This window comes from Haematobia irritans, chromosome 4, assembly GCF_050003625.1.
Source record: "Haematobia irritans isolate KBUSLIRL chromosome 4, ASM5000362v1, whole genome shotgun sequence".
Taxonomy (NCBI): Eukaryota; Metazoa; Arthropoda; class Insecta; order Diptera; family Muscidae; genus Haematobia; species Haematobia irritans.
The window spans coordinates 2255496-2267160 of record NC_134400.1 but is presented as its reverse complement, the minus strand read 5'-3'; the positions used below and the strand labels follow the sequence as shown (position 1 = coordinate 2267160).

Genomic DNA, 11665 nt, shown 5'->3' with positions numbered 1-11665 from the left:
AAAGTCCTCAGAGGAAATAAAAATGTTTGTTTATTCGGGGAATAACATTTCAAGAGAGGGAGACAGAGAAAGAGAGTAAGGGACGAAGTTGTTATGGGCCAAAAATTTAAAACTTAAATTTACTGAAATATAAATAAATTATTTAAATTGAAATATAAATAATATAATAAAACATACTATAGAAATAAAATTTAGACAAAATTTTCTATTGAAATAAAATTTTGACAAAATTTTCTATTGAAATATAAAATTTTGGCAATATTTTCTATAGAAATAAAATTTTGACAAAATTTTCTATAGAAATAAAATTTTGACACAATTTCCTGTAGAAATATAAAACGTTAAAAAAATTTTCTACAGAAATACAATTTTGACAAAATTTTCCATAGAAATACATTTTTGGCAAAATTTTCTTTTGAAATGAAATTTTAACAACATTTGTTATAGAAATAAAATGGTGACCAAAATTTCTAAAGAAATAAAATTTTGACAAAATTTTGTATAGAAATACAATTGTGACAAAATTTTCTATAGAAAAAAAAAATTGACAAAATTTTATGTGAAAATACAATTTTAACAAAAATTTTCTATAAATATTTAAATTTTTGACAAAAGTTTCTAAAGAAATATAAAATTTTGACAAAATTTTCTATAGAAATATACACTTTTCTATAGAAATATAAAATTTTGACAATATTTTGTATAGAAATAAAATTTTTATAACATTTTCTATAGAAATTAAATTTTGACACAATTTTCTATAGAAATAAAATTTTGACAAAATTTTCTATAGAAATATAATTTTGACAAAATTTTCTATAGAAAAAAAAAAGTTACAAAATTTTCTATAGACAAAAAAAAAATTGACAAAATTTTCTATAGAAATAAAATTTTGACAAAATATTTTAACAGATATATAGAAATTCATGCTTGCTTTAGGTCAAATGTGCATTAGCCAGTTTTTAATGTTTTCAGATTCATGACCCTTCAGAGAACCACACAAACTTAACCCTCTAATGCCTTTATGCACTGCTGATAAAATCATTTTGAGCTTATCACAGGAGTTCACAAAACAAGAAAATTCAGTTCATGCTGTTCATTCTCGCTTTACAGTTTAAACTTAGTTCTTGTTTTATAAATAAATCATTTTTGTTGTGCATTATAGGGATAAGGAAACAATTAAAACACTCTCACTCTCATTCTCATTATCAGTGAGTACACTACTACTCCAACAACTACATATTTACTGATAAGAGATCATATTCACACATACAAATATTTATTCGGAAGATGAAATATTTTTTTTTCTTTTCTTCGTAATATAGAAATCTAGATTATCAGACATTAAATGGTTTTATGACCTACAATCCCGATGACTGCATCGGCTGACGTTGATGGCGTTGGGAATAACTTGAATAGCGTGGATCTCTATTCATTTGTCCCGGCTGTAGAGGATTCGTTTCACTTGCACTCGGATATCTATTGGGATAATAGCGATTTGGGTATTGTTGATAGTTGGGATACTGTGGGGGTAGTACATATTGAGGTCGTATGTATGGATTTTGAGGTTGGAGATGTGGTGGATAAGGACTGGGTGTTGTTGTTGTGGTGGTGGTTGTAGTTGTTGTTGTCGAAGTGGTGGTGGTCGTGAAATATTCCGGATAAAGATTTGGCACTGGTATACCATCGCCAAAGTGATAATCCAATTCCAAATTACCAGCTCTGGTATTGGTGAAACGCAAGAAGGGTCCATACTCTGTACTAACATTGGGCCAAACAGTTTGACTATATACCGGCATACCATATTGAGCAAAGCTAACCCACATGCGAACCATGGAGTTGGCCACAGATTTGTCCATGGGATTAAGATGGCTAACCTCCTCAGGATAGGGAAACAGATAGATATTGTCATCACTCAGAGTGGCATCGATTTCGAATGGTAAGGGATTGCGCAAATGCCCAAAGCGATGATATTCACCGCGATAGTCGAAACAGTACAGATAGGTGGATGTGTTCTTCGAAGTATACCGTATACTGTCTATAACTGGAGCCCGATACAAAATCAAGTTGACCAACTGCAAGTGAGAAATAGCTATGAAAGTTCCAAACTTCCAACTTTAGCTTAAGAACTTACCTCCAAAAGTTTCTGCACCAAACCTTGAATGGTGGGACTGCGTACATCTTCGGCGGTGAAGATGTGAGTCAAAGCCCAGCTCTTCCACAATTGATAATGGCGTGGCTGGGAGGTGTGCTTCAACACAACATTAATGTAATCGGAGATGTTACGGGTTCGTAACTCAACTAATTGGTCATAGAAACGGGTCATTATGAAAGCTCCTGCATCCTTGGCCACTCCCACCACGGTTGGTTTTGTATTATTGGCTATCATAGAAGCAGGGTGTTGAGGCAAATAGCCCAGCCTATCGCCTACAATCAATTTGAATCCACTGATAAATGCTAGACCCCGGAGTTCATTGCTTTCCTAAAATGGGTCCAAATTTAACTTAAGCTTACTGCTGGATTGAACATTTAAACTTACAAAGTATCTCTTGAAATAATTCAAAAGATCTGAGGTTTTCATTCTGTCGAAACAGCTAACGATACCATCAATGTTACGACTGGGAGGACAGCGAGCGAAATGGGAGAAACTCTGTACAGTGCCCAAGGGCTGTTCATCCAGGAAATATGGATTTAGGGCAGTGCCAGATTGCAATATCAATTTGTGGAAAAGTCCTTCGGCCTAGAAAGGGAATAGGGACAATGATTTCTCTTCAATAAGTTCAATGCAGCATCTCTTACTTTCCCGCTTAAGCTTAGAGCGTGAACCATTGTGGCTCCACCCGCCTGGCCGAAAAGGGTCACTTGTTCGGAGTTACCATTGAAGTAGCGTATGTATTGCTGCACCCATTCCAAGGCTAATTGGATGTCCGATAGGGCCACATTGCCGGGCATATCATCGGTCTGAGTGGACAAGAAGCCGAATGGAGCCAAGCGGTAATTAATGGTAACCAAGACAACATCATGTTCCAAAAAGTAATCGGGTTGGCCCTCTTCAGCACTGCCATCAAAGAGCATTTCACCATGGATGAAGACCATAACCGGATATGATCCAGTTTTCTGAAAAGTTTTCGTAAAATATAAAAGGGCTTTGGGTTTAAGACAAGCCATATTCCAACTTACGGCCGGTGCATAGATATTCAAGGTCAAGCAGTCATCTACATTTTCACCACGAGCCTCACGTTCTGTAACAAGAGCTAAATCGGGGAACTGGGGGCAATTGGAAGGTTCTTGTGTTGCATCAATATTGGCATAGGGATTATTTTCCACAAGAGAAGCAGACTGGAAGAGAAAAGATATTTGCAATCACATGCCTATTTATCTTTCAAGATCTTACATACCTGGAACCTTCCAATACCAGGTTTAACTGAGCCATACTTTAGACCTAGGTAAGCACTGATGGGCCTATTTTTTATTATTTTAAATTCTGTATAACCACGCACGGATCCCAAGTTTGGAACTTTTAGCATGTGTGTTTCACGATTGCCGGTGGGTAATGCAGTTTTAGTGCGATCTCTTGATAAGCTATTAGAATGCACATCGGTAGGCGGCCTTTGTTGTGATTCCGGGTAACTCCTTGGTGGCGGTGGGGTAATGGTGCGAGGATCAACGGGTTTTCCATCTCTTCTCGTGTAGCCAGGAACATAAGGCATTGGCGCTACGGATTCCTCTCTTGTGTAAGTAGGCTGGACTGTTTCCTCTCTTGTATAGGTTGGAGCAGACTCCCCTCTGGTATATGTTGGCGCTTGGTTTACCATTGTTCGTGGATCGTGATAATCTCCATCTCTATTATTTGTTCTCGAATCTTCTCTTGAATAAGTTGGCATATGATGTGTCTCAGAACGATGTTCAGGATTTTCTTCCCTTCCATACATACTTCTACCCTCTGCCCTTGGGTCATGGGGCGCTATTTCTCTATGGTCGGGAGTATTTACCATATTTGGTGTTATGACTCTTGGTTCAGGATATTCCCTCGAAACATGTGGAGTAAAAGTTTGAGGCACTGAAGTATCTTCTCCCAAATGTGAAGAATGGGGGATAATAAATCGAGGATCTGGATATTCTTCTCTAGAAACATGAGGCATATTAACGTGAGATCCATAAGGTGTTGCATCCATGTTCTCTTCTCTTGAATGGGAATTTTCCTTCTCTGCTTCGGGAATAGGTGGAGCAATAATACGGGGTTCTGGATATTCATATGGCCTTCTATCCGCTGAAGGATGTGTATTCAGTCCATTCATGTCACCATAACGATCTGGGACACTCGATGCTGGACGATAAGCATGCGGGTCTAAAGGATGATGGTTGTCGAAACGATCACTTTCCTCATAATCTTCAAAGTCTTCATTGTGTTGAGCCCAAGTCAATTGGAGCAAAATGCCAACAAGCACTAGACATTGGAGTAATAATCTAGTTTTCCCACTTTTCCGATGCATGTTGCTGCCACTCGGTGAAACAAATTAAACTGAATTCGTTGACATAGTTCCGGCGATTAGCAAAGCTAATCTTCAATATTCTTCATCATTTCCCATTCAGCGCTGCATTCTGCCACTGCGACTACTCAAATGATTATCTCATACGTTCAAGAAATGGCTGTTGCAGCCCTTACGGGGTTATCGCCTTGTGTTGTTCAAGAATTGTCATAGAGGAAGTCTTGCCGTTATTCAATCCATACCCCTCTATCTAAGCGTTCTTAGTGTTTATCAATTTTTTTTTAAATAAAAAAGAAACGCCACTGAAACTGATCTCAAATAGAAAAGCGACTAGTGCAAGCGAAGGAAGCACAGTGTTGTGGGCAAGAAACCATAACATTAAATCGATATTTTATATTTGATCACAGATCACGCTTATCTCCAAAACATGAGAGCCGGTATATACAAAGATTTTGTGATACACGAATTTCTTTCACTCCAAACTTTCCAAATCACAACGTATACCACAAATTTATTTAGATGTCATTCCAAACTCAGATTCATTTAAATGCATCGAAAATTCTTTGAATCGAAGAGTTCTAAAGAAAAAAAAAAACATTCTTTACTCCGGAACGAAAATTTAGACACACTAGACTCCCCTTTCCTACAAAGTATTTTCATGAAGAGTCAATAAACCCGAATTTATGATAAGCTGCCCAACGATTATGTCTAATATTATTTATTTGAATTTAGTCCCAAAAGAAAACTTCACATGTCTAAAATTTCGTTCCTCAGAAAAAAGTAAATGAGAATGTGCGAAAAGTAGTCCTCTATTCCGAAAGATCTCTGAGTTTTTAAATCTGAATACTATGTCGACCGAGCCAGGAATAATCTACCATAATTGGGAGAGACAAATCTTATTTTGCAAAATTTTATTTCCATAAAAAATGTTATCAAAATTGTATTTTTTTTGAAAATTTTGTCATAATTTTATTTCTATAGAAAGTTTTGTCAAAATTTTATTTCTATAGAATATTTTTTCAAAATTTTATTTCTATAGAAAATTTTGTTAAAATTTTATTTTCCTAGAAATTTTTGTCAAAATTTTATCTCCCTAGAAAATGTTGTCAAAATTTTATTTTAATAGAAAGTTTTATTAAAATTTTATTTTTATAGAAAATTTTGTCAAAAATTTTATTTCTATAGAAAATTTTGTTAAAATTTTATTTCTATAAAAAATTTAGTCAAAATTTTATTCCTATAGAAAATTTTGTCAACATTTTATTTCTATAGAAAATTTTGTCAAAATTTTATTTCTATAGAAAATTTTGTCAAAATTTTATTTCTATAGAAAATTTTGTCAAAATTTTATTTCTATAGAAAATTTTGTCAAAATTTTATTTTTATAGAAAATTTTGTCAAAATTTTATTTCTATAGAAAATTTTGTCAGAATTTTATTTCTGTGGGAAATTTTGTCAGAATTTTATTTCTATAGAAAATTTATGAATCTACAATTTTTGGTAGAATTATACCAACTGTAGCAACCGTCGCCCATATACCAGCAGACTTAAATCAACAGTCAAGGCAAAAGGTGAATGGATTGTAGAATTTGGATTCTATTTTTTGTCATATGTATCAATAGCAAATATTTTCAATAAAAAAATAGTTATCGTTTGAATTGGTAAAAGTTCGTGTCGGTCACACTGTATAATGAGTGATTTTAATTTTATTCGTATATGTTAACTTAATCTTCTTCTTCCCTACAATTCATTCAGCTAACTCTCTTATCGACTATACAGTACTATCAACAACTGCAGGGTTGCTTTTCTAAGCAGTAAACAACAACCACTAAGAGCTAAATTCACAATAACTTAAAGAGAGACAAATAACCAGTAGTCCCATAAGAGGTTAACCTTTAAGGATATGTCGAAGCAAACAACTCTTCAGTTATGATTCTCATTTCGCTTAGAACGGTACGGTTGAAGTAACAGTGGCATCGAACGCATATCATTTAATGGCAATTTTTGATTTATTGTGAATGGAAATATTAAGTAAATAATAAAAAATTCAATAAATCATAAAGCAAAGAAAGTGTATAAGAAAAAGTGTAAATGAGTATTTAGAAATGTTGGTATAGAAAGTGTTTAAAATGTAAAAATAAATTGTTCAAATTCCCAATAGAAGTAAAAACAAAAAATTGCCACAATAATCACCATAAAAGTTTGTTAGAATAGCTATCCTGGTACATTTTCGCCGTCTGGCATTTTGTGACATCTCTCACCGTGAAGATATTTAATTTGTGTGTTTGTCAAGCAGAAAAGGATATCATAAAAAAAAATACCATTGTCCAATGGATAATTGCAAAGGAGACCTTATCTGAAATCCAGAATTGGTGTGAACATTATTTCCATAGCTATGTGGAAAAAGGTAAATCTATCCTTGGGAAAAAAATGCATTAATATTTTCCTTTAAATTCTTCTATAAGAACACTAAAAACCGACCTCTATCAGCAACCCTTAATGGTAGTATCCCATTAACCACCCTCTGCTAGGACGGGCTCTCTTTAAACATTTACTGTTTGCGACTCTTCGAAGAGTGGGTGTCATTCTCTTTTTTTTTTTGTTTTGTGATGGGCGAGAGCTGGCAAGAGTTGAGAATTATTCTTTATGAGCTTTTCATTCAAGATATTTTGTGTGGGAGCGTATGTGTGTGTGTTCGTGTGTTTGTGTCCGCAAGCTTTAGGGTATGCGTAATTTAGCGTGAAAGTATGCATTATTATACACTACAAAATTTCATGGCGGTACATTTCATTTCGGCTTTCATCCCAGAATAGTCTTTTGCTGCTACTATTGTTATTATTATGGTGGTGCCGGTGATGGTGGTAGTTCAAAAAGTGAGGGAGATTTGAGGTGTTCTCCTTGACTTTGTATGTAGTACTCGTATGGGATTTTTCATTTTGATAAAGTAAATTGTTCGTAGTTCTGGGAGATTTTCGCATTCCGTTATCCGAATTATAGACACGCCATCATCATAATATTCTACATTGTCTGCATAGTTGGAAATTTGTGTTTGGCGATTTTTACAGCATATGCATGAACATCAGGATCGATAGATTTTGATTATGACATGGCCGGCTTGCTTACAAAGCTTAAGATATAACCATATACTACTCTAGGGGATCCAGTTCATCTGAATTATTAAATTTTTATATACTCTCTTGGAATTACACAAAAATACCCTGAATCAGGTTGTTAAGTGGTTGTCCAAGAGTGGTTTATGGGGATATGTCTAAGGACTGGTCCTACTGAACTATTCCAGGACTTGTACTTTTTTAATGAGTCCCAGTCATTTGCACTTTAAAACAAGTGAGTAAAGTAGAAAGCCGGGGGGGGGGGGGCGACTATATCATACCCTAAACCACCCCTACTGAATTAGTAAATATAAGCATTTGTCGGTTTTAATGATTTAGGTTTTTGAGAACATAAAGGGGGGTACATGTTTATGGGTGTCTTGTCACGATCTGAGCAGAAATGTCTAATATTAGGAGCTATAGTTTATTTTGCACCAAAAGAGTTAGTATGCCACTAATACTGAGTCCATTATTAAAAAAGAGGAAATCGGTCAATTAGTTGTGGGTAATAAATCCAAATTCTGCAAATAGGGCAATAGATTTATGTAAGAGCTACATGTAAGTCTAAATACGATCAGCTAGTACATCAAAATTTGAAATTTGAATAACATAGCTTAATAAATAAGAGTATTATGGCCAAATATTACAAAATCGAGCGATGCATATATATGGGACCTATATCTAAATCTGAACCAATTTGTATAATATTTTGCAGGTATGATTGATACCACAGAAGGTCACTTTGTGTAAAATTTGAGTACGATCAGTTAATAAATGAGGCCCCTATGGTCAAAAATAAGGTTATTAGGGGCAAAATGTTCAAAATCGGGCGATACATATATATGGGAGCTATATCTAAATCTGAACCGATTTCGATTATTTTTGGCACATATTGTCAGTACCATAAAAGATTAGAGTGAGCCAAGTTTGAGAAAGATCGCTTAATAAATAAGGTTTTTATGGCCAAATTTGGGAAAATCAGGCGATACATATATATGGGAGCTATATCTAAATCTGAACCGATTTAGATGAAATTTTGCAGACTTGAAGAACGATGAAAAAGATTACTTTTTGCCAAATTTGGTGACGATCCGCTTTAAAACAAACGCAACGTGACCCCATTTGTCGAAATCGGGCGATACATATATATGGGAGCTATATCTAAATTTGATCCGATTTCTTCCAAATTCAATAGCGTTCGTCCTTGTTCCCAAAAAACTCCCTGTACAAAATTTCATCAAAATCTGTTAATAATTGCGACCGGAATCCTGTGAACAACAAATACATGGACAGACGGACGGACGGAAGGACACCAAGCGCTTGATCGACTCAGGAGGTGATTCTGAGTCGATCGGTATATATTTTATGGGGTCTAAAATCAATATTTCTTATTATACCCTGACCACTATGTGGTTTAGGGTATAATGACCCCGTCAATGAAGCATCCATGTTAAAGTGACCGGTCACTTTCTTAAATTTTGATGAGGACTAGACTTAGTCCTGTGCCTGTTTTGGGATTAATCCATTTCCCGTAGGGTATATAGTAAAAACGGAGTAGTCATAGGGTCAGTAAGATGTGAGCAGTGTAGCACGTAGTAGAGATATCCCCTCGCATCGCTGGCGGTTTGGCGTTAAGCCGGTATGCACTTCTAACGGGAGATTCTTTCGCCAATAACACAGTTTTGCAATGTATTTCCTATGGAGCAGAATGTAACAATTGATAATAACGCTTCATGGAATTTTCGTTAGCAAATATATAGCAATGCATTTCTTATGGGTAGCGGAAATTTCGGCTAGAGGTGAAAAATTTATTTGATCTTCCTCTTTCACTACATCCCAAAATTTTGGCTTTTATAATCGGATCGGTCTGTATAAGAATCTTCAGTACAGAAAAGCACACTGCAAATTTCAAAACAAATCGCATAAAAGTAGGGGTTGTACATTTCTCCAAGAAGAAAAATCGGAAGATATGTCTAAGGATATAGAGGTTATATAAATAAATTGATCGATATCAACCAACTCAATGATAGTAGATATGTCTAAGGATATAGAGGTTATATAAATAAATTGATCGATATCAACCAACTCAATGATAGTTTACACAGAAAAAATGTCACCAAGGTTAGGTTAGGTGGCAGCCCGAAGTATCATGCTCACTTAGACTATTCAGTCCATTGTGATACGACATTGGTGAACTTCTCTCTTATCACTGAGTGCTGCCCGATTCGATGTTATTATCACTGACAAGGGACCTCCTTTTTATAGCCGAGTCCGAACAGCGTTCCACATTGCAGTGAAACCACTTAGAGAAGCTTTGAAACCCTCAGAAATGTCACCAGCATTACTGAGGTGGGATAATCCACCGCTGAAAAACTTTTTGGTGTTCGGTCGAAGCAGGAATCGAACCCACGACCTTGTGTATGCAAGGCGGCCATGCTAACCATTGCACCACGGTGGCTCCCAAATGTCACCAAAATATATCCAATTAAAAATTTGATTGAAGTTGAAAAAAAACTGAAGCATTTTTTTGATATTTAGTTAAAATGTTTTTTTCAAAGAATCAAACTAAAAATAAAAAGTAGGTTAAGAAATTAATTGAAAATAATTACGTTTTTTATTAAAAAAAAAATAATTAAGTTTTGCAGTCAACATCAATAAAATGTTTCATTTAATCAATAAAAAAAAATTAATTGAAATTGAAATCAATTAATATTTTAATCAAATATTTTTTATGCCCAATTAAAACTATGATTGATAATATTAGGATTCTTTAACAAAACTTCCGTTTAATTGTAACAAAATGTTTTTTTTTATTTTTTCTCAATCATTCATAAATTGCAAAATAATTCTCTTGGCTTGTTTTTCCAAACATAGTATTTAAAATATTTTTTATATGAAGTAGCTACAATACTATCATTTTTGTGATTGAAGACATTAATTAGATCAATTAATTTTGTGATTAATCGGAGTTTTTTTTTGGTGTGCTTCTCTAAGTGGTTTCACTGCAATGTGGAACGCCGTTCGGCCTCGGCTATAAAAAGGAGGTCCCTTGTCATTGAACTTAACATGGAATCGGGCAGCAACCAGTGAAAAGAGAGAAGTTCACCACTGTGATGTCACAATGGACTGTATAGTCTAAGTGAGCCTGATACATGGGGCTGCCACCTAACTTAACCTTGGTGTGTAGGTTAGGTTATTTCTGGCTCACAGGTGGTAAACTTTGAGGTGTGCACATGAGTAATTGTTTACTCACGCTCACTCAAGAAAAGAAAAATATTTAAAGAGTCGTGACACACAAAAAAATCTCCTGACGACTATTCATTGAGTCGTATGTTACGTTTGATGTTCACATTTGGGAGTGCGTAAATGCGTATAAGAGTTAAAAACCTTCGCCTACGAGTAGTTATAATTTTATTCCGCGTTTACAGTTTTATTTTCGATTTTTGCAGTTAAACACGAACTTAACCCTTTCACAACCGAAATAAACTTAATGTTAAAAACTTTTATTATTCTTCTTCTTTTACTTATTGGTACAAGTATGTAGGAAAAATTGTAATTTTAAGGACCTAGAGCTATATGAGTTTGTTCTGAAAACTTGATTGTTGAATTGTGACCAAATGGCCTTACGAAAATAAGCGCTATAATATCTATCAATGTGTAAAAACACAAACAACAAAAAAGAATCCAAAAACATATCAGCTTTAATCATTGTCTGAACGTCCACTTACTACAGACATACACTGGAAAAATTGCCTCAAAATTTTGAATTTTTTCGTTTATTGTTAAAGAAGGTTATAAAATGCATTTTAATTCTTACCAATATGAAAAATATTTATAGCATATTTAGATTAAAGCCTCTACTTTGAAATAGCATCGAGAAATAAATCGGAACTAACTAGGGTTTTAGAGTTAGGTGTTGTTTTCGAATGTCCCCCTAAGTGGACATTGGTAGTCAAAGTGTTAATACCCACCATTAGAGTGTAATTGATTTTCTACATATATTTTAGTTTACTTTTAGTACCATATCAATAAATAGAAATAAATAAATTTTTAATCCTATTTACT

The 11665-nt window shown here is 34.5% G+C and overlaps 2 protein-coding genes across 3 annotated transcripts in view; one reads left to right on the top strand and one right to left on the bottom strand.

Moving 5' to 3' along the window:
- Window positions 1-1262: 1262 nt before the first annotated feature.
- Glt (Glutactin) lies at window positions 1263-4533 on the bottom strand. Of its 2 annotated transcripts, XM_075305055.1 has the most exons (6): window positions 3399-4533; window positions 3181-3339; window positions 2800-3117; window positions 2540-2740; window positions 2135-2482; window positions 1263-2075 (listed from the first exon to the last, which is right to left on the bottom strand). In XM_075305055.1, the coding sequence occupies exons 1-6, from the start codon at window positions 4491-4493 to the stop codon at window positions 1362-1364; spliced, it is 2835 nt and encodes a 944-aa protein (XP_075161170.1). In that variant the 5' UTR covers window positions 4494-4533; the 3' UTR covers window positions 1263-1361. The 2 variants fall into 2 exon arrangements, with proteins under 2 accessions (XP_075161170.1, XP_075161168.1); XM_075305053.1 differs by having other exon boundaries at window positions 2800-3339.
- Window positions 4534-6449: 1916 nt separating this feature from the next.
- Syn1 (Syntrophin-like 1) overlaps window positions 6450-11665 on the top strand; it is a 76421-nt gene continuing 71205 nt past the window's right edge. The window contains exon 1 of the mRNA XM_075307321.1: window positions 6450-6897. The gene's annotated coding sequence lies outside the window, so the exon portion shown is untranslated. The remainder of the gene's footprint in view (window positions 6898-11665) is intronic.